Below are 22886 nucleotides of genomic sequence, written 5' to 3'. Positions count from 1 at the left end.
AAGTGGGTGCTCCTTTTTTTAGCAGGGGGAGAGTAACTGGCCCACCTCACCCCAGCACTGTCTGTTCTAGTGGCTGTCTGCTGGTATTCTTTTGCATTTTTTTAGATTGTGAGCCCTTTTGGGACAGGGAGCCATTTAGTTATTTGATTTTTCTCTGTAAACCGCTTTGTGAACTTTTAGTTGAAAAGCAGTATATAAATACTATTAATAATAAGAAGAAGAGATGATATTTGCCCATTCAAGTTACTGTCTAGTTCTAATTAAAGGGGATCAATGCTTTTCATTTACTTTCTGTCTTAAACATCTGCAATTCACATCAACTGATGCCCAAAATAGTTTACATAAAATCATAAAACACTGATTGATACAAGAGAGATAAAAACAATACAGCCAAAGTCATGAGAAACAAAACCCAAGGAGGAGCAGTAACAGAAAGCAACATTAGGAACATGAGTACAATATAGTTTTTCACTACCTGCATAAGCGAAAGCAGAGACAATGTCAACCGAGACACACTTCTGAGTCACTTTCCCAATGTTTACCTGTGTTCTTGTATTACAGAGTTCTTAGCTTCCAATCAACACTTTAAATGCAGCCCTACTTCCTATATGGGTGAAGTACATATTTTTCCTTACTTTAAGAAGAGGTACAAGCCACTTTTCCATAGCTCAAAACAATATACAGTAAAGGTTTTGTTATCTGGCATGCACAGGGAATTGGGGTTGCCAGGTATCCAAATTAACGAAGAACGCTTGAGACTTACAGGCCTCCCCCCAAGGCTCTTTCTGCTGCATCTCTTACCCGACAGGACTCCCTCTGCAGCAGTGCTCCCTCACAAGGCCCTTATGAGAAATGAAGTGGTACATCTCCATTCCTATAAGGCCCTCAAAGAAGCTCTGCACAGGGAGCCCTGTCAGGTAAAGGAGGATGGGATGTCAGGAGGGGATGGAGGGTTTGCTTAACCAATGCCTCATTAAGCAGCACACTTGTTTAATTGGCATCTCTGCTCATTTGAAATGTTGAGCAAAGATTCTGGTTGGCCAATTTTGCCACTTAACCAAGTGCCACATAACATAACTTCTACTGTATGTGAATCAAAAGTCCATTCAGTAAAACTATATTCTGTTAATCAAGACAGTATATCCAGTAAAGCGTGACCATTATTGTTCTGGTTCTTTTGAGTGCTGCTGAAATTATATATGCAAAAACCTCAAACAACTTACATCATCGTCTTCACCACCTTCTTCGTCCTTATCTTTCTTCTTCTTATCTTTTGGTGGAGGAATGAATTTTGTCATCTGAATGCAGTCTTCCAGAAAATACTCTAAAACAAACAGAGCATTTGGTTACTGTGGGGATTTGTCTCACCAGCTAATCTCTTGAAAGGACTTTGCAGGGATTTCTAGCTCAAGATGAGAATTCCAAAGGTAAAAGTTCATTTCTCTCCCATCCAAAACAAATACTGACAAATATAGTAACAAACACACCACAAGTCAATAATGCTGGTGTTTTATTATATGAAGAAAAAAATATATTCTTATATGAAGTACAATACAAAGAGGGCTTCTCTCTAATATCATATCTATACTGGAAACCAGATCTTCTCGATTCTATTTTTAGCATTACCAACTTGACCATGTCATCTCTACACCAATATTTAACACTACAAGAATATGACTAAGAAAGGTCATAGCACAATCTGACAATGGCTGGGTTCAGATGTAACACCAAACCACATTAAACCATGGTTTAGTGTTACTAGCATAAGCCTTGAGTGCACAAGAGCAGAAAATCTATAGTTTGTGGTTTAAAACAAGCCGTAATTTGTCACTGTGCCCAAATTTATTTGTTCTAACCAGTTTGGCCTGGTTCAGATGCAACTCTAATCCAGGGGTCTCAAAACTTTTCAGTATGAGGGCCACATTGCATATTTTTCACATTTTCATGCCCCCCCCCAAAAAAATCAGTTTTATGAATGAATGAAATTTAAATGACTAAGTTTTACTTGGATCTTTTTTGTAATCAGCATGATATAATTCAGAACCAAGAGAGAAAGGTAATTACAAAGAAATAATGTTGTGCTTAAATTGAAAAAATGATATATAATGAGTAAAAATGTCAAATGTCAGCAAAAAATTTAGCAAAAAAAAACATTTTAAGTTAAGTTGCTGTGGGCCACATAAAATCTTGTGGGGGCCATACGTGGCCTCCAGACCATAGTTTGGAGACCACTGTTCTAATTCATGGTCTGTGTAAACATGCCATCTCTTCACGGTACCAGAGGAGATTGAAAGCTTCTCCTTTCACTTCCGTAACAATTTGTAACTCCCCATTATATATGAATTAGAGAACTGCGATTTGTTACCCTGTCTTTTTCCACCTATAGTTAACAAACTACAGTTCTCCAAGTCTGTATGCAACAAAGAACTGTGGCTTGTTTTAATTGAAAGCAAAATCTTCCACTTCTTTCTCTGCATGCACAAACTTGATGCTCCCTTAGGTTCACTCACATAGCACTTTGTAAACAAAGCCAGGATACCAAAGCAGGATCAGCTCCTGGCTTGTTCACACTGGGGTTAGAATAAACCAAGTTCTACTGGGTTTGGGTATAATGACAAATCAGTTTTTTTTCAACTACAAAAGGAAGTTTCCATTTTCTTCCCCTTGCACATGTGAAGGGGAGGGGGAGCAGAACACATGCCTGAGACTTGTGCAAGCAAAAGACACAAAAACATGGTTTAATGTGATGCCTGAAATTATGACACATACTAAAATGGCAGTATTTTTTCTATACTACACAAAACAAAGAAGAACAGCTTTTCACATACTCGCTTAAAAAGTCATTTACCTTGAACTGGGTAGGTTCTGCCAAAGACCTCAATGATGGGGCAATTAAAGAAGTATTCACAGAACATGCTGGTATCAATGGTGGCAGACATGAGGATGACTCTGATTTCAGGGTAGGCCTGAACTACGTCCCGTAGAACCACCAACAGAAAGTCAGTCTGTAGAAACAAAGAAAGAAATCAAATCAGAATTCAGGTTTACCTTACAGAACAAACCTATTTAAACAAGACTTTAGCATTTTAGTTACCGTATCAAGAAATAACCAACCAAGATACATACCTTGAATTTTAGCACTTATGGCAATTGTTCAAACCATTTCATATCGCTATTGGGTTGCTATTCTTACAACCACCATGTAAGGGCAATATTATTTTAACCATATTTTGGTTTCTACTTTGCATCTCAACCTAAAAAGCTTTCAGGATGACTTACGCAAAAAAAATAAATCAAAAAATCGCATTGCAATTTTATTGTATCTGACTTCTTCCTACAGCTAGGTGGACACAGTCTTTTGAAGAAAGGAGACAGATGGCAGTTGCTCTCAACCAGGCTCACCAAAGAGATCTTGCTCTCTTCTAGAGATGGACACAGTTCTCAATGGAGAGAATCCAAGTGGAGACTGACAGAACTGGCCACCCAGCAAGTTCATGGCAGAGGCGACTAACAATTTAGACACTTCCCAATGTACTGGTCAGTCTCTTAGAACCCAATCTATGCACTTTTAGAAGTGGCACTGTATTCCATGGAACCTACTCTGTGGTAAGTATATTTAAGATTACAGCCTTTATCACTAAACTACAATTAAGGTGCGCCAAGTCCCCGGCATCAAAAGTAATATCAAAGCCCTTCTAGCTTTTCCCCAGCTGATGGTTACTGGAAGGCTTAAGAGATGTCTTTCATGATTGTCAAAGATTATGGGACTAATCTGGAAAGTACTGTACAGCTGTTTTCTACACATAACCACCTGGGGAGACACTATGTTTAGCCTTAGATATAACTGCAGTCTACCACAAGGTAACAAGCTGTAATGTAGTACTTACTGAGACATGAGATTAAGATGTACTGGCTTCAATGCTGCACAAACTTAATGTGTGCATGTACCCTATAAGGGCCAAGAATGTTGAAGCTACAAAAGCACTGTTCTATTGCTTATTGCAGGCTTTTGCTATTTTATTTATTTATTTATCCATCCATCGAGTTTTATCTCCCAAGTGGTTTACAAAAAGTCAATTAAAAAATACATAATATAAAAAATTTAATTAGCAATCTAAAAAACCTAATTAAAACCCAATTAAAGCCAGGAGCACAAGCAGAAGAACCAGTAAACACTAAAAAGAATAAGCCCATAAAATTAATAAAAAGCCAGAACCTCAGAAGGAGAGAGTAAAGAGAAATGTCTTCAAGCTCCACTGGAAAGCCTCTAAGGAGGGAGCAGTTTGTAAACTAAGGAGGGAATTTCATAGAGCGGGTGCCACTATGGAGAAGGCCCTGCTCCTTGCCGACATTCCATGCACCTCCACAGGTGGTGGCACTCGTAAGAGGGCCCTCCGATGACCAGAGAGGATGAGCCAGATTATATGGAAGGATATATATCTAACATGTTTATTGCTGCTCTACTGTGTTCTGCTTACTATATTGCCACTTTTAATGCGTTTATTGTTTACAGTTTTCATATCGTTCTATGACAATTGTATTTTATTAGTTGCCTTAGGCTCCCCCAGCATGAGGAAAAGGCAGGTTATAAATACATCAGTTAGTAGTCATGTAATCACAGAAAGCACACTTACCAACTATATTGAAAGAAACATAGCGAACAAGCTCTGCTGCAATAGAATTCAAAGCTAACTCACATTAATGTCTCTTTCATGGATCTCATCCACGATAACATGACTGATTCCACGGATCCCAGCTTCCAACTTTCTCAAGAGAACACCTTAAAAGAAAAATGCATGCCAACGAAGGTGAGAGTCAGCTAAGTGGCAATTTCACCAAAGCTCTTGGGCAGAGCACTATGATACAATAAAGCATATGAACCATTTCAACATTTGTGCCAACTCCTCATTTTGCTTGCAGAAAGATTTAAAATTGGTGAGAACAACCAACACCACCTCCTCTTCACAGTCCCTTGTGATCATTAATATGGATTTGGTATTGACCTCATCTCTCTAAAGAGCCCAGTGATCAAACATAAGAGAAAACATATCATTCCAGGGTACAAAATCCAGAGACTGTATCCAGAGTAAAAAAGGTTTCTAGCATTCCAGTATTCTCCACGTTCTCCATGAGGAACACCACAGTGGGAAAGGCGTCTTTATTTCTCCTAAGCTCCAAGTTTGTCACATTACCTCTCCATCCAAGCTAGGCACAGAAACCAGTACATACCTACAGTGCAGAACATCACACTAGCATGGGGTCGAGGAAGCACCGATTCAAATCGGACACTGTAGCCACAGCTATTCCCAGGTTCTTCTCCTCTCTCAGCAGAGACTCGTTCGGCCACAGAAACAGCACTGATCCTCCGAGGCTGTACAGGTAATTTTTTTCAGTTTAAATATGGAAGCTGAACAACAAAACTCCTACAGCAAACCCATGGACGAAAACCACTGAATTGAAACCAAGTTTTGGCAACAGTTCCTGTTGAGGGTGATAAATTCCCATGTGCCCAGCACCCAAATGCCCATTTTGGCGCCAATAATCTAATGACATATTTTAACCTTCATGCACAGATAGGATGTAAATAGTTCACGTTAGCATTTTGCAACCTATCGCCTTTATTTTTGACATCATCTTTATTATTGCAAAACACCTGTTTAAAACGGCTAGCATAAAATTAAGGAAATGAACACATTTGTCCTGACTCCTAACATTTGTCCTGACTCCTAACAATCAGGATATACGCACTACAAATAACACTGATTTGTCACCTCAAAATATTCAGATTTATTATATTTAATCATTTTTTTCAGATTTATTGTCATTATTATTATTATATTCATATTTCAATTAGACAAATGAAAACCAAATCTATTTCTAACATTACAAGACCTGAGCATGAATAGGTAGGCAATTCAGTGGCTGGGAAATAAGTGTCGCAACATAGTGGAACAGTACATATGACACCTACAATGTGATGAAGTGGGAGCGTTAAGTATATTGAGGTTTGGCCGATTAATAGATTTTGTGGCAACTAGTTCCAACAAGTACTATTGTCAAACACAGTGGGCCATACCATTTTCCACAGATATTGGGGTCTTGGAAAGCCCTCAAAGGACCTCCCGGACATGATCAGAAGCACCTTCCAGTACGTCTGGGAGGCATTCTGAGGCCCTTCAGATCTGGGGTTGGCACCTGCAGCAAACCACGGATGACATGGGACAACTGTACTGCGTAAAATCACAGATATTGTGTGCGAATATGCCCTTTACCTGAGTCACAACAATGTTGCATTCAGCAGCTCTTCCACTATGGATATATTCATCTAGGATATACTGTGGAACCTGAGTGGTTTTGCCACAACCTGTGGCTCCTCGGATGATGACGACAGAATTTTGGTGGATGGCAGCCAAGATCTCTTGCTCAAACTTCTTCACAGGTAAAGTTTCCCTCTCTTGAAGAATCTGGAACAGAAAATGGTTCATCATTAATACTCAGTAAGATTATAATCAGCCTAACCCAGGCAACTGGAAGTCCCATGGCTGACTCTCTCCTGAGAATAAAAATACAAATAAACCCATCCATCCAAAGCTCCCAATAACATGCACTTCTTCAGACCCCCGAGATGGAGACTCATCTCCCCAAATATACTGTTCACACGCTTTTAGATAGCATGGAATGGACAATCAAGGTGTGTGGGCACATCATGTTGGTTCAGACTGTGATAGACCAGAGACTAGAATGGACATCCTTCTCCAGCAGAGGTAGAAAACCAGGTCTACAAAACAAGCACCAAGCCCAGCCTCCAGCCAGATCTTTCTCCAAAAAACTTGATCACTCAGTGTATCTGGGACCACTGGGAGATGAGGAAAAGATGGGCTTCATGGGAGACCACTTGATGTGCGGAGTTTTACTCCACAGTAGCCCACAAGTGAAATTGTAAGTACCAGATTAAAACCAGTTAAACCATAACATTCTTAAAATGTTATCTTAGCAATTTTCTTTGAGTAAAACAAAATCACTCTTCATTAGCCTCCACAAGTTCAAATGTGAGCACACTTACTTTCTGCAACTCTTGATCATTTTCCAACTGATACATGAGATTGCTTTTTAGGTCTATGCTTATCTGCTCTGGTGTGGCCTAAAAAAAAAAAAAAGAACACAAGGTTTTAAGACACATTTCTTGAAATTTGCTACAAATAAGCTGACTGAAGGTCCAATCCTATCCAACTTTCCAGTGCCGATACAGTCGCAATGCAGCCCCAAGGTAAGGGAACAAATATTCTATTACTGTGAGGAGGCCTCCATGACTGTGTCCCCCCCCACGTCAGGATGCACTGCACGCCCCATTGACATGGATGTATCAGTCTTGGGAAGTTGGATAGGATAGGGCCCCTATTAGCATATGTCATAAGGACACACATGATAGTATACGCAAACTGTAGACTTACATATGCCAGAGGACCCTCATCAATATTGCAGCTGGTCCATGGATTCCAGTTTGACTGAGGGGGTGACCAGGGCACAACCCCCATTTGATTCTGTTTCTGGGATGGTTCAAAGTGGGCCAACTTCCCAATGTTAAGTACAGCAGGACAGCTGGGATCAGAAGGCTGCAAATTAGTAAGATAAAATTTTGCTGTTTACAGTGGCGGAATCTCATTCAACCAGGAAAGAAGAGTGGGGTGGGGACAGACTATTTTTGATCATGCACTTACAGGTGGTACAATTTCAAGATTCATCTCCTGTATGAGTTTTTGCAATTGAGTTTCCAAATCAGAAGTCAGGTTGACTGCATAAGGCTCTACCTATGGAATTAACAGAAACAAAGTTCCAAAAAAATAAAGCCACATAAGGATAGTCTCAGATCAAAGATGAGACTATTTTAAGTTCTGTACAGATAAAAACCCCATACCAACCTTTCAGCTGTTAGTATGATCTTAGAACGGTGGGTGACTTCACATTAGCAAACTACACATTCTGAATCAACCACCTGCTGAAGACTACAGCCAACTGTAGGACATTTCCCACAGGACTCACCGATTCACCTTCCTTCTTCTTGGTCTGCCCAGAATAAGGCTCAATGACGCCTAGGTGGTAGAGCTGTCTGACCAGAGAGAGTGCACAGGACTGTGCTGCCAGCTTTTTGTTAGAACCGTGTTCACGAGCAAAGATTCCTGCAATACAGAAGCAAAAAATAAGATAGTGGCCAATAAAGAATAGACTCGGGTTCTCTTTCCATAGTAAGATAAGGTTAAGAATGCAAGTGTTACCACAATCACCAGCTGCCTGAAAACGGTTGATCTGAGCTCTATTTTATTTATGTGAAAACAGGCTTTAGAACCTAATTGGCATCAGTAATTCCACAATTACTTTCTGATTTCAGGAGTAGGCTCACAGCCTAGTTATACAATCAGTAATTTATTTAGATGTTATCTGTTTAGTTAGTCTAATTTATACATACAGTAAGAAGCAGAGAGTTTGGAAATAACTGAAAATATCAAGCTCGGGCAAAGTTAGAAGCTTCCGATGTTACTTTTCATCAGTAAGCAGTTCTATAAAACTGTTGGCAGGAACAAAACAGACATGCAAAGTAGGTTTGGAAGTTGTGGGTGTGAAGCCAAGGAACCACAGAGCACAGTCTAGACCAGCAGTCTACAGTTTGGTTTACAATCTAGAACAGCAGTTGCCAAACTTGCAACTGCTGTCCATCAAAAAAGCAGTCCCCATTCAGACAGCAGCTTACTGTTTTGCCTCCACACTGCATGCATTCTGAGTAGATCTGGGCACCAGGACACTCAGGGCAGTCATGTCTGTTACCTGGCATCCCAGAAGGTTGTGCAATAGGACATCAGGGCAGACGCGACTGCCCAGATCTGCTCAGAATACACACAGCAGAGAGGCAGAATGGTTGGCTCCACTCATGGTATGGAGGAATTTCCCCAAACCCCAGATCCAGACCGCGGGTTGGGGTTTGGAAAGCACTGATCTAGACCAGCACTCTCCAAACTGGCCCATGGCATGCACCAGGAACAGTCTTCCGAGCGCGGTGCAGGCAAAGTCTCACCGTTCCATGATGCAGACTTCAATTTTCACAGCCAATTCTTCCATAAACTTGCGCTGGGCAGCCACTTCCACTACCCGTCACTCCAGAAGGCTCTGTGCCCTGATTGCTGGGGGAAGTGGCTGCCCTATGCAATTTTGTGCAAAGCAGCAGCAAAACTGGAGACTGCAGTGTGGAAGAATAAGGTTTCACCCATGCCACACCTGGAAGGATAATTCTGGTGCACTGGATCCAGTCTGCGGGCCAGGGTTTGGAGGCCTTTGGTCTAGACCAGTAATGACAATCCAGGATAGCAAGTGAACCACAAGAATGGCCCTACCTTATCTTAAAGGGCCACAATATCGAAATCCAGCATGTATGCTAATTATGCCACCATAAATACCATGGGGACCTCTGGTAATTCTGCATGCGGACATTAGCAAAACGTCTCTCAAACCTATGAGTTATGGGTTGTCCACAGTTAGTCTAGAATCTCAGAGGGCTGTTGTATCTTTAAGAAATATACAGAAGGGGGATTCTGCCACAGGTGGCTTCTGAAGCGTTGTGTGTTAGCAATTTTGAGAACAATAAGGACTGTGATGCAGTGGGTGGAAGTGAAGAAGGTGAATTTCACGTACAGGCAGTCCCTGTATCCTGAGGGATTCCGTTCCAGGGGCCTGACCATGGATACAGAAACCATGGATAAAGGGGACACCTGTATGGATAGCGGGCCCCATGCGCTAATTACCTATGTTTTACTGCAGAAGCGCTTGCAGTACGGGTGCTTCTTGGTTAATTGGTCCCAAACATGCAGGCAACCTGTTTGCATGCTACGGAAAGACTAACAGGAAGTAGAAACTCCTGCTTCATGTTAATCGCCCTTTAATGTGCAGGCTTACTGACATTCAGGCTCTTCAGTTAAGCATCCGTGCTGCAAGCGCTTCAACAATAAAACAAAGGTAATGTAATGGGCATGGTAGTTCGAAGCCCCTGCCATCAGAGTATAACTGAATTTGGGGATACCAGACCCGTGGATACAGGGGCTCAACTGTACTGATTTTAACTAACCAGCTAGTGATTTGGTTCCAAATTCTCATAGATCCAAGAAGGATCTATGCCAGTCAGCAGAGGTGGAGCACCTGAAACTCACTGTCAGCACTGGTTTGAATGGCAAATGAAACACCTTTCAATTGAGACTGTATAAACTATGCCATGATGCTCACTCCCACTAAGACAAACACTTACTTCTGGCCAGCTGCTTGACATAAATGGTCATTTCTGCAATAAAGCTCCTGCAACATACAGAAAAGCAGCATTAGGTCTTCCATTTTTGATGAGGACCAATCACACTGGATATCTCCAACATTGCCAGGCCTTCCAAGTGACTAGGCAAACCCCATCAAAATTCAAACATTAACATTTTCCATCCCCAACACTGAACTATAATTAGCATTTTAAAAATGGTTCTACTCTGAAGTGACTGTAAAATAAACTCCCTCCCCCATCATACCACCAAAGAATAAGCCATTATGAAGAGGACAATTTGAGCTTTACAGTTTTTATTATTCCCACACAAGAAGTGCAAAACAATGGACGAACCCTGAAGCCAACTAGATTCTTGAAGAATGAAATTTAAACTAAAAATGTTACAGGATTACTTTGCAGAGTAGAACCACACAACCCCCGACAAGAACCACATTTAAACACCCCATTTAGAATTTTGCTACCTTGCAGCATCTACATAAGTGCTGACTTCTGACATCAGACATGAGCCCATGCATGATCTGACTGCCAAAATTGGCAACGTAGCACTCTCAGTATAGGCAGCACTCTCAGAGACAAATTATCTAGGAGAAATAAACCTGAGGCTAGACTAACCTCTAAGATAGCAGAGGTAGCTCCATGGGTCTTTGTTTCCATCTGGGATCTGACTGCAGTTAGGAACAGTTCTAGTTGGCATAAGACACTTACAGGACAATGCTTACTCAGTGGTAAATTCCACCAAGTTCAACTTACTCCCAAAAATACGTGGAAAACTAAAAGCTGCAATCCTGTGTATCTTGAGAAAACAGAACTATAATCCTAACCAGGTAAATCTGATAGTGCATGCCAAAGACACTGGGGCCACAATCGTATGCACGTAACTCACTAGGACCTGCTCCCAACTAAACATGCATAGTATTGGGCTTGTTATTTCCAGGAAGTATGTTTAGGTATCTGAATCACAGGCTAAGTTTTTCAAATTTGCTTGTGACCCAGACACTCAGCAGCAACAAAGCTAGATAAGCAGTTTTCACTTTATACCCAGCAACAAGTCCAAGGTCTTCACATCTCACTGTAAACAAGAGAAGTTAGATGATGCTCAGAGCTTGTTTGTAGGCCTCTTCCTAAACCACCAGTAAACTGACCTTCAGGCACAGCGGCTTCATGAGTCAAAAGGCCACTGGCTCTCAGGGACACAACAGCCACCCTTTCATTAATGACACCGATGCCAGTATGTTTCTCAGCCAGGCTTATATTCAGCACTCAATTCATTCTCCTCCACCTAGGGGGGGAACAGCGACACCAGAAATCAATTTACAATAGACTCCCATGTGATTGCTTAGTACAGCCTAAGCAGCAGCACATGTGTGAATGAGCAAAAATCTCTGGTGTCGCAGTCGGCTACCCCTTTCAGCATGGAACTTCCACTGCGGTGCTGCTGTGGAGCCACCCTCCCATCCCTCAGGCTCTGCTTGGTGCACCCGGACAACATGCTTGGGTTTAGAATTCTGCACTCTCAATATTATTTGCTACAAACAGCCTCTAATTCCAAATTTAATACCCTTACCATGGTACCTACACTGAAGAGGAAAATATGGCATGGAAAATACATCTCTCCTTTTGCAAAAGGTGCAAAACAGAAAAGATTGAAACATCAGAGCTCACTGATACAATGGAACTTAAGCTTTTTTCTGTGAGCTACTTGTGGTCACCCCCTGCAATGTGAATGAGACACACCATCACTTTTCACCCTTCTTTCGGCTATGAAAATTTCAGCATTGGAGAAAATCTAAACAATCACTGCATGTTTCCAAAACCAGCCCTTTTTTGCCCCCTAAAAACAGTGATCCATCCAAGCCTTCCTGGGAGTATTAAGTACCACACCCTGCAACGCTCTCTGGAAAAACAGCAAGCAGGCTGAGAAACATACTGTCACCCAACTACCCCACTTTCATCAAGCAAACACATTTTAAAGCTTATCCATGTTTGGAATGAGGGTTCTCCTTAAGTACAACTTCTGCACCTGTAGGAAAGATCTCCTGAAATTAACATGATCTGCAACATTCAAAATTAGGGATACCAACCCTTCCAGCAGCCCTGCTCCTGTGTCTTTAAGAGCACAACACAAAGAAATTAAGCAGGTCAAGTCTTTCTTTGACACAGCAATGGGAAAAGCTTCAGCTGCCGATACACACACAGGAGCAGGGCCAGTAAGGTGGTGACAAGTCCACTGACGGTGTTTTCATGTTCAAAGCAATCCACAAAAAACCGCCCCAATGGAAATGCAAAGAAAGAAGAGACATGAAGTACATTTCTTAAAATAAGAAACTGTCTGCATTCGCAAACTGAAAGTGGCTTGTGCTTGATATTTTCAGAAGATTCAAAGCCTCAGGGAGCCCTGCGGAGGGCTGCATGGGGCTCCCTGCCCCTCCTGCTGCTTACCCTAACACACAATAAGTAAAACCACCCCCTTGCGTCCCTTAGTAATGCGATTGTGGGGATCATGTCACTGCCCTCGCCCCTTCCCTGCAAAGACTTACTTTGGGAGTAAAGCTCCCTAAAAGTCTGAGAACTACTGGCCTAGTTCTTTAGTAATATCAACCATTTATACAGACTTCCACTTCATGAACCTCACATATTTTAATTGCTACATAAAGACTGTAGGGTAGAGCCATTATCTTGTCTACCAAGAAGGTAGATAAAATGTCTTCTTGCAAAGGTAGTTGAGAGTAGGTTTCAAACTCTAAGCAAAGAAAAAAATTGTGCCTGAAGATATGATTTTTGTCCCTTATGAGGAACAACTCATGCTATCTCTTCCCAGAGATTGATTTTTTGTTGGGAAGGACAGAACACAGGTGACCACAAGGAGTGTCTAGCTGACATCATTTCTAATTCTTAGAACTCAGAGAAAAACTAGCAAACCTGTTGTGATCTGGCCCCACTTGAGTGTATTTATATTCTCCTTGGATCTTCTCCTTTTGGAAAAACTGGTTCAGACGTGCCTTGGCATTCTCCAAGGTCCAATTCCCGTGAAGGCCAGCATTTAAGTCTACTTCCTCTGACTCCAAGGTCTAGTAGTAGAAACAAACAAATTGTAATTCAAGTTTAGAACTTGAATGACATGTTAATGTAAGACAAAACAATTTAAAACTGATAATCTTGTCAGCAAGCTAAGTGAACTAAGCTTTCCCCCAGTCTATCTAATAGTTTAGATATGCACACTAAAAACACACATAACAGAGAGGACCGAGTTCTCACCAGCCTACCAGGAGACAGTTTGTGTTCTCTCAGGAGTAAGGGGGTTTCATACTCTTGCCTCTCCCTTCTGCAGACCCACAAACAGCAGGGACAGCTCTTGAAATCTTGTAGAATGCTCTGAATTATTTCACTATCCCCTACATATATTATTTTTGGGTGAGTAAGAATAACCAATAGTGTCCTTTGTTTGCATATCACAGAGTGCCAAATTCTAGACTTCTAAGCATTATTCATCTTCCCCATAGAACCTTTTAAAAAGCCTATAAAAGTATACTGTTCAGTTCATAATGTGGCCTACATACCTAACCTGAAACTATACTGAATGCAGTCAACTTAAAAAAAAAAAAAAAGCAAAAACCCTTACTGCATGGGCCTCTTGCTCCTCCTTCCTGGAATAATAATCCTTCAGATTGGCTCCTCGGTCCCACTGAGCTACACCATAGCCAGAGCTTCCAGGTCCAGAAGGAGGAACACCGTCTAGCAGGTAAGAAAGGAACACAAGATGCTTTGCAGTCGTTTCTGTCACACACACACACTGAATACCTTTTGGTATTTTAAAAATAAGAATAGAATTAACCTGAATTTCAATGACACATTCCTACCACACTTTGATTCATGAAGTACAAAGAGTGCAACAAAGAAAATGCATATCTGCTGTAGGAGGTTAAGGGTCTTACCCACTTCTGACTTGAGAGCTAGGTGAGGAGGAAGAGGCCCTCCCAATGGAGCATCACCTGCATCTCCATCTTCTGCTGCTCCAGCCATGTCTCCACTGGGAGCACCCACAGATCCTACCTAAGCAAGAACAAATATTCTGTAAATTGCAATGCGGCACTCCTCATAAAGAAACTGCACTTTTTCCAACACTCAAGAGTCCTCATTGCTAAAAGCTGACCCCAGCTTTGCATTTTCCTTGTGCATAGCTAATCTGACTAAAAAGCAGGGTTATATATAGGGATTATCCGCTGGGGGCTGGGGATAAGAATAGGCCCTCGGTTTGGCTGTACTTGTCGTAAGAGGCGACTAAACAGCCACCGGGTAGATGGGACTCGTCAGCCTGGGAAGGCAGCTCATCTGAGAGAAGGAAAACTCTGATCCCAAACCTCCACTGCCTTGTGGCTACATCCAGTTATGAAAAAGGCTTCAGGAGTCAACCTCGAGGCAAAATCAGGAGCTGGAGTCCCTGAGGCAGTTCATGGCTGAACACAGTCACGTTCTGGCAACTCCTGCGACGTTGCTGGAACCAACCGTATTGGCCTCTGCCTTTCCATTGGACCATTTCAGCGACGTGGAGAGGGAGGATTTGCTGCATGGGTAACAGCCTATCCTCCATACCTACTTTACCCAGGCTTCGCGCACTGGAGAGGACACTCTGTTCCAGAACCACCATTCAGAGCGTGACACCATAGTCTTCCGAGACTGAAGGATGCCAACAAGAATATAGGGATTCCAAAACTGCAAGCACTCAGCCAGACTTTTTTATCCTGAGGAAACATGCTTGTACTACAAATAGCCCCTACTCTTGCTGTGTGGTACACACAGACCCCATTCTTCCCCATAACATCTCTTCCCCACACTCACCACCTGAGTCTTATCAAAATTTTAAAAAATTCCCATTTTGTAAAATACCATGTACAGTAACTTCATTTTATTAAACAGTAAATTCCACAGATATCTAAAACTTTGCAGAACTATTCTATAGCTACAGATTACAATTCACTTTGTATCATTTTTTTTAACAAAGAGTTTTGAACACAATGCACACCTGGTCATGACACTAAAATCACCTATGGGGAGAACAAGAAAACCATTTTTACCCCAAAAGCAGGCAATTCTTCACTCTTGATTTCATTCACTCGAACAAGGTAGTTGAGGAAGTCTCTAGCAGCATTGGTCTGGGCATCTTTTTTGTTGGTGGAATTGCCCATACCAATATAGTTGAAGCCTGTCACACGAACCTGTAACAAGTAGATACTGTGAGGGAGTCTCAACAACACACCAGATCACTGCGAAAACACCACTTCCAGCTATCTAAGACAGGACATGCAGACGTACAATGTAGCATGCCACTGCTAGTGGAGCAAGCGGCATGCCAAACAGCAGTTTAGATTTCCAGCAAACAACTCCCATAACCTACTTGCCATGGCAACACAATCCAAACAAGGGTGATGGTATGACTGCACACAGTTTAGATGCTAAGTGGCAACTGAGGTGGAAGGCATGTAGCAAGGGAACAGTGTTGATGGGAGAAGACAGAGGCTGGTCTTAGTCTCTTTTGAAAAAAACACCGATATATTTTCAGATCCATCTGAAATGTTGTGCAGTTCTTGAAAGATAGAACCTCTCTGTTATTATAAAAATCCCCTCAGGGGTTTAGAGATAGCCTGCCTATGTGAAGCGCCTTGAATAAAGTCAGAGGAGTAATTCGATGCCCAGAAAGGCAGTATATAAATACCAGTATTATTATTATCCAACAATCACAGAGAAGAACAATAGAGTTAAACATAAACAGACTCTTAGCAAAGGCAGAGGCTGCAACAGACTTTGGGTAGCATTCAGAAGCTCCCAGCGCTGGGTACTGGTCATACCTAGGCTGGGTACTGGTCAATCTCCAGTATTACTACTGTATAGCCCCAATCTCCTCTACCCAGAGGCAATCCCTAGAACCCCCCCCTTCCCACACACACACACTCCATCACTGCTCAGCAATACCTAGGAAGCATTATACCTAGGAGAGGACAGGGATTAGATACTTTTGCTAGTTGCGAGGTAGAAGGATTTTTGGCAGATGCAGCTTGTCATGCAGGAATAAGAGAAAAACTGCCCATTCTAAAATTCCCTGCTCTACCCAAATATTGCAGGCTCCTGGTTTTACTGGCAACTATTTCTGACCTCACTGACTTTGGTATAATGTTTAGTCCATAGATGGCAGGCATACACATCTGGAGAGGAACAGGAGGGTTTGGCTCTAGTAAATACAGCATGGAGCCAGCACTCTTGCCTGCCTCTCCTGTCCCTGTACTGTACTGTTTGCCAGCTCAAGTTAGGCACAACAATAGAGCTGTAGTAGTGTGCACTACAGGTAAATACGCAAACCTTGGACTTGGCTTTTTGCATCCTTGTTCAAAAAGGCCAGCCACCATTGACTTAAGGTTTTTAAAACACCCGTCTAATTTTTTATTTCATTTTTATGAAAGCAGGTATGAGGATCATGACGTCACACAAAGAAATACTGGTAAACTCAAACCAAGTACTTAAGATAACCACATGAAAGATTTTATTTTTACATAATCAAAGATCAATTTAAGAACCCATACCCTTTAAAATTATTTTTCTAAACAACAAATGATAGATGTTTCAAGTGTCATTTTATTGGTATCTTGGATACTTATTTTTAATTCTGTAAGTCACCTTGCATATCTACTATAGACCAATAGTGGGAAAACTTAAATAAGCAATAAGGGCACAATTCTACCAGAACTGACCACATTTCAAATATCACTCAATTAAATCAGAAAATTAAATATGTGCTTAATTTTCACTGATAGAAATCAATGGGCCTGAAAAGTACCCACTCTTCACTGGATCATGCCTCAGATACCCACACAGCCAAACCTTCACTGTTAAAGACGGACAGTCCAATCCTAATCTTCACTAGTACAGCCTGGTCACATAGCCTGTGCTGTATCCTACACAGGTTGGGAGGCTGTTGGTCACCATGGGGGTAAGGGTTTTTTTTTTTACCTGTAACCCATGCTTAACCCCAACCTGCCCTATGGGGCTACTCAGAATTGTGTCAGTTATTTAGCTGGTGCAAATCCAAGCAGCTCATGTAAGGTTGCCCAGGCCAGGGGTTAAGATATGGCCAATCCCACCTGCCCCTCTCCTGGGCTCAGTCCTCCCCTGCCAAGCCCTGTCTGTGGAAACGCCCTCCTGCCACCATCTCCCACCGCTTGCGCCACCCAGCACAAACGTACCTTTTGCAGCCGGCGCAGGGGCTGGATCTGGCCCTGGTGAACTGGCACGGGCCTCTGTACCAGCCCAGCCAACTTCCTGAGTTGGTACAAATGTGCCTTATGGCATATTTGTGACACTTGAGAGCTGGCATGGGGTCCTGCGTCGGCTCATGTGCTGATCAGGATTGCACCATAAGCCAGATATCACCCCATTTAGACAGCAACTTATTCAAAGTAAGCTTCCCCAAGTGGGCACATGACGGATATATTTGCTTTCAATTTTTCAGACATGCACACGCTCCAAGTCCTCACCTCACACATAAATTTTTGCCTGTTCTTGTTGCCTACAGCACGGATCTCATAGGCTGGGGTGACCTTCCGCTTGCCACACCAGGCATAGAGAAAATTCTTCACATCCCCCATGGTGGGAATGGCCAGAATGGAAAGGGCCCTGTGGGAAGAAGCAATACATTTAAGTTCTAAAGTTCCTTTGTCTAGCAACATGATCTCCCACTTACTTAGGATGCCATATTAAAGTTCTCATCAAGGTGCTCATAGGAAGCAGCAGAGAAATCCAGGAGATTAGCGAGGCTGCAGGAGAACCTGTAGACATTATATATCTGGACTTTCAGAAGGCATTCGACATGGTCCCTCACCAAAGGTTACTAAAAAAACTCCACAATCAGGGAATTAGAGGGCAGGTCCTCTCCTGGAATGAGAACTGGTTGAAGACCAGGAAACAGACCTGTGCTTTTCAACCTCTTCATAAATGACCTGGAGACAGGGGTGAGCAGTGAGGTGGCTAAGTCTGCGGACAACACCAAACTTTTCCGAGTGGTGAAGACCAGAAGTGATTGTGAGGAGCTCCAGAAGGATCTCTCTAGACTGGCAGAATGGGCAGCAAAATGGCAAAACTGTTTGCCACAGGATGTGGCTACAGCATCTGGAAAAATCCATTAAGGGTTACAAGCCGTGATGTGTATGCGCAACCTCCTGATTTTAGAAATGGGTTATGTCAGAATGCCAGATGCAGGGGAGGGCACCAGTATGCAGGTCTCTTGTTATCTGGTGTGCTCCCTGGGGCATTTGGTGGGCCGCTGTGAGATACAGGAAGCTGGACTAGATGGGCCTATGGCCTGATCCAGTGGGGCTGTTCTTATGGTTTCCCAAAGAAGGAAATGCAGACAGGAGCAGATCACCCACACCCGCTTCCCTTGTGTCCAGCCCAAACACACCACTTGCCTGCCCAGCCACACTATTTGAGCTCTGCAGCAGCTCTACTGCGCATGCGCCTTCCCAAGCGCCCGTTCTCAGGCATCCCAAATCCCTCCGCGCCTGCGCGCTGCCCCTCCTTTGACATCTCCAGCCCTTTTCTTTCTCAGCGGCGTCACAGCGCGCACACCGATACCCGCAGATAAGTTTTCGGTTAGAGCTATAAAAAAGAAGTCCCGAACCCCGCAATACGCAGCCTGCGTCCTCCGCGGAGGAGTCAAACGTTGGCCTCGCACAGGAACCGCTTTAATCCGGTCCCCTCTCACCGCCTCCTCCGCCGTTGTCGCCTCACGACGGGGAAGGTGGAGGCTTCGCGCATGCGCAGAACGAGAGTGCGTGGACGCTGGGAAACGGCGCTGTCCTCCGGCCAGCGAACGCGCGCCCCCCGCGGCTGGAGGTGGAAGTGCAGCGCAGCATGCGGGCTGGCCAAATGGAACGCGGCAGCCTTAAGAGCGTACTACGCAGTGGTGTAGCTGGAGGGGGGCGAAGCACTCAGGCTGGCAGCGAGGCGGGCAAGCGGCCCCTCGCTTCGGAGCCATTTCCGGCGGGGGGAGCAAAACGGAGCCGTACGGAGCAATAAACAGACCAGTGCTCTAGAATGCACCCCAGAACCTTTGCACCCAGGAGCAGAAAGACCGCAGAAAAGACAACAGGAGAAGGAAGCGCTGCACAGCAGTCGAAGACAAGCCTTGCGCCGTCCCAGTTTTTTGGGGCAGTTTGCTACAGAAACAGACGGGCTTCCTGCTTTTAATAGATGATAAACAGATGCATGGACTCAAATCTGCTAGGAATCTATCCCCTCTGTCTGTGCATGGGGACACACTCTGGTTCCTTAGTGGCAACAGAGAGGTGGGCATTCTGCACATCCTGAGAGGCATCCATTGCTTGACACATGATGAGCCCCAATAACAAAAGCACATACCTGGATTACCAGCACATACCAGCACATTCCCCTGGGGGCTGGGGATAAGAATAGGCCTTCAGTTTGGCTGTACTTGGCGTAAGAGGCGACTAAACAGCCACCAGGTGGATGGGACTCCTTAGCCTGGGAAGGCGGCTCATCTGAGAGAAGGAAAACTCTGATCCCAAACCTCCACTGCCTTGTGGCTACATCCAGTTATGGAAAAAGCTTCAGGAGTCAACCTCGAGGCAAAATCCGGAGCCAGAGTCCCTGAGGCAGTTCATGGCTGAACACAGTCACGTTCTGGCAACTCCTGCAAGGCCGCTGCAACCAACCGTATTGGCTTCTGCCTTTCCATTGGACCATTTCAGCGACGTGGAGAGGGGGGATTTGCTGCATGGGTAACAGTCTATCCTCCATATCTACTTTACCCAGGCTTCGCGCACTGGAGAGGACACTGTTCCAGAACACTATTCAGAGTGCGATACTATAGTCTTTCGAGACTGAAGGATGCCAACAAAAAATATATATACCTGGATTTCAACACTGGTGTACGTTAAGCCCAGGGTAGTGCTACCAAACCTTCCCAGAAAAGTAGCACAATAGCAGTAAAACCTGTGTTTTTTTTTTTTTTTTTTGCACACATAAGTCTAGCACTGTGTCTTATTCTTTCAACATATTCAGGTCAGCCACCATTGCTATCCCGTCCTCCTCTGAGTATACAGTATTCAGTTAGAAGAGAAGGTGGGCTGTCAGCAACAACACTGTACTGGCCCAATTACATTTCTAACTGTCAAAAGCTGGAATGTCAGTTGGATGTTATTATTCCTGCCTCTTGCATGGAAAATAGAAGACGCAGAACATCTTAACTGGTGCTTTCTGGCTCAACAAGAACAGCATCTCCTCTAGGCAGCTGCCCTTCTTGTAAAAACTGTGACTGCCTGGAGCATCTATGACCGTGCGAAGCCTCCTTGTGCAAGGAAAGTGGCCTACAGGTAGACCACAGCTGCGATACAAGGACATCTGCAAGAGGGATCTGAAGGCCTTAGGAGTGGACCTCAACAAGTGGGAAACCCTGGCCTCTGAGCGGCCCGCTTGGAGGCAGGCTGTGCAGCATGGCCTTTCCCAGTTTGAAGAGACACTTGGCCAACAGTCTGAGCTAAGAGGCAAAGAAGGAAGGCCCATAGCCAGGGAGACAGATCAGGGGCAGACTGCACTTGCTCCCGTTGTGGAAGGGATTGTCACTCCCGAATCGGCCTTTTCAGCCACACTAGACGCTGTTCCAGAACCACCTTTCAGAGTGCGATACCATAGTCTTTCGAGACTGAAGGTTGCCAACAACTATGACCGTGACAACTCAGAGCCCAATCCTATCCAACTTTCCAGCACCAGTGCAGCTGCAGTGCAGCTCCTAGGTGAGGGAACAAATGTTCCCTTACCTTGTGGAGGCCTCCATAACTACCCTTCCACCACAGGATGTAGCACACACCCCATTGGCATGGCTACACCAGGGCTGGAAAGTTGGATAGGACTGGGCCGTCAATCAGGATGAAAGAAGCTCTGAGCAGTGCTTGGTGATGACAGGATAAAGTATTGATGGTGGCCTGCCAGTGAGCCCAAACAGAGAGAGGAGAGGTACACAGAGAAAGAAGAGAATGAAATGGGAGAGAGACAATGCAGGAAGGGAAACCAGAAACAGGAAAGCTGCCAAGCAGTCATCAGGAGGAGGAGGAGAATACTGTAGGAAGGAGTGAGGAAGGCTGGAGAGCAGACACAAGAGGCAAGACAGGGATGCAGAAAGTCAAGTGGACAAAATGGAAAGGAGGATGAGAGACCAAGGAGGGGAGAAGCAAGCTGTGCTTCTCCCCTCCTTGGGAGAAGCAAGCCAAGGAGGGGTCTGTGCTCTGCCAACCCCAGCTGCTAACTAAAGATGGGGAGAGAAGGGGAGAAAAAGGGGGGAGAAGGGAAAGAGTTCCAGGCTAGGACAGACAAAAGAAAATATTTCTTTACTCAGCATGTGGTCAGTCTGTGGAACTCCTTGCCGCAGTTTGTGGTGACAGCATCTGGCCTGGATGCCTTTAAAAGAGGATTAGACAAGTTTCTGGAGGAAAAATCCATTATGGGTTACAAGCCATGATGTGTATGTGCAACCTCCTGATTTTAGAAATGGGCTATGTCAGAATGCCAATGCAAGGGAGGGCACAAGGATGCAGGTCTCTTGTTATCTGGTGTGCTCCCTGGGGCAATTGGTGGGCTGCTGTGAGATACAGGAAGCTGGACTAGATGGGCCTATGGCCTGATCCAGTGGGGCTGTTCTTATGTTCAGGCGCAAGATAGTTACCTGTTCTTGTAGAGCCAGTTGGAGGGGAGGGGAAGAGTTCTGTGGAGAGGACCCTCTGACACAACACAAATATGTTGGGCCTTGGGGAGAGAGAGAGAGAAAGCATGTGAGAGGAAGTGACAAGTTCCATTTGCCATCTAAGTGGAACCCACACGAATAATGAGGCTCAACCTGTACTTCAGTTGGATGCTTTAGCATTCAGAAAGATTTTTTATACAAATACCTTTAGTGCCGCTGAAAAATTGCCTGTCTGCAATAAACTGGAAGTAAAATAAAGATGCAAATTCCACACAGCATTTAATACAATGGTGTATGTAAAATATAATGCCCTGTCCTATGACCATGATTCTTTCGTAAGATCTGTTCAAGAATCAGTTCCATTCAGCAAAGGCCTCTGATATCTTCAAGTTGTTAGCACGTGTATTACTTGCAGTTTCAGCCAGTTTTATTGCTTCCTGTTGACCCTGGTTGAAGGGTTTAGCAAGAGTCCCTTGATTAGCCTCTCTGAATTGCTGTGGGTCAGTTTCCACTTAGGAAGGGTAATACTTTAATTATTCATTTCCTCTCATTCCCCTCTCCCTTCTTAATAGTGGTAGTGCTGTTTAAGGGTACAGGAACAGTGAAAAGTCTTAATGGTATCTTACAACAAAAAATCACCAGAAATCAAGTCTTAAGAAGTAGTATAGGAGAGGAAAACACTGGAAAGATATGCTCCATAAATACTAACTGAATAACTTTAAGTTTCTCAACCAGTGGTACTTGTATCACCCGTGGTACTTGAGGTGGTATGCACAGGACCTCCCCCCTCCCAGACACCTGCCACCTGTGAGACAAGCAACACAACACCAACAA

General features: G+C 43.8%; 1 protein-coding gene across 3 annotated transcripts in view; it reads right to left on the bottom strand.

Annotated features, from left to right (window-relative positions):
• DHX9 (DExH-box helicase 9) overlaps positions 1-19109 on the bottom strand; it is a 28098-nt gene extending 8989 nt beyond the window's left edge. Inside the window, exons 1-16 of one of the 3 annotated variants that reach the window (XM_066623774.1) lie at positions 18975-19109; positions 17833-17971; positions 15382-15522; positions 14242-14359; positions 13929-14041; positions 13229-13377; positions 10289-10335; positions 8041-8177; positions 7719-7808; positions 7452-7613; positions 7064-7141; positions 6273-6464; positions 5230-5371; positions 4698-4780; positions 2849-3005; positions 1224-1324 (exon numbers count right to left, since the gene is read on the bottom strand). In XM_066623774.1, the coding sequence (XP_066479871.1) occupies positions 1224-1324; positions 2849-3005; positions 4698-4780; positions 5230-5371; positions 6273-6464; positions 7064-7141; positions 7452-7613; positions 7719-7808; positions 8041-8177; positions 10289-10335; positions 13229-13377; positions 13929-14041; positions 14242-14359; positions 15382-15522; positions 17833-17943 (1821 nt within the window). In that variant the 5' untranslated portion in view covers positions 17944-17971; positions 18975-19109. Of the gene's footprint in view, positions 1-1223; positions 1325-2848; positions 3006-4697; positions 4781-5229; positions 5372-6272; positions 6465-7063; positions 7142-7451; positions 7614-7718; positions 7809-8040; positions 8178-10288; positions 10336-11451; positions 11558-13228; positions 13378-13928; positions 14042-14241; positions 14360-15381; positions 15523-17832; positions 17972-18974 lie in introns of those variants that run through there. The other 2 variants (XM_066623775.1, XM_066623776.1) reach the window with 2 other exon arrangements.
• Between the last annotated feature and the right edge of the window lie 3777 nt (positions 19110-22886).

This window comes from Tiliqua scincoides, chromosome 4, assembly GCF_035046505.1.
Source record: "Tiliqua scincoides isolate rTilSci1 chromosome 4, rTilSci1.hap2, whole genome shotgun sequence".
Taxonomy (NCBI): Eukaryota; Metazoa; Chordata; class Lepidosauria; order Squamata; family Scincidae; genus Tiliqua; species Tiliqua scincoides.
Note: the sequence above shows the minus strand (reverse complement) of the source record. Positions and strands in the feature narration are given on the sequence as shown.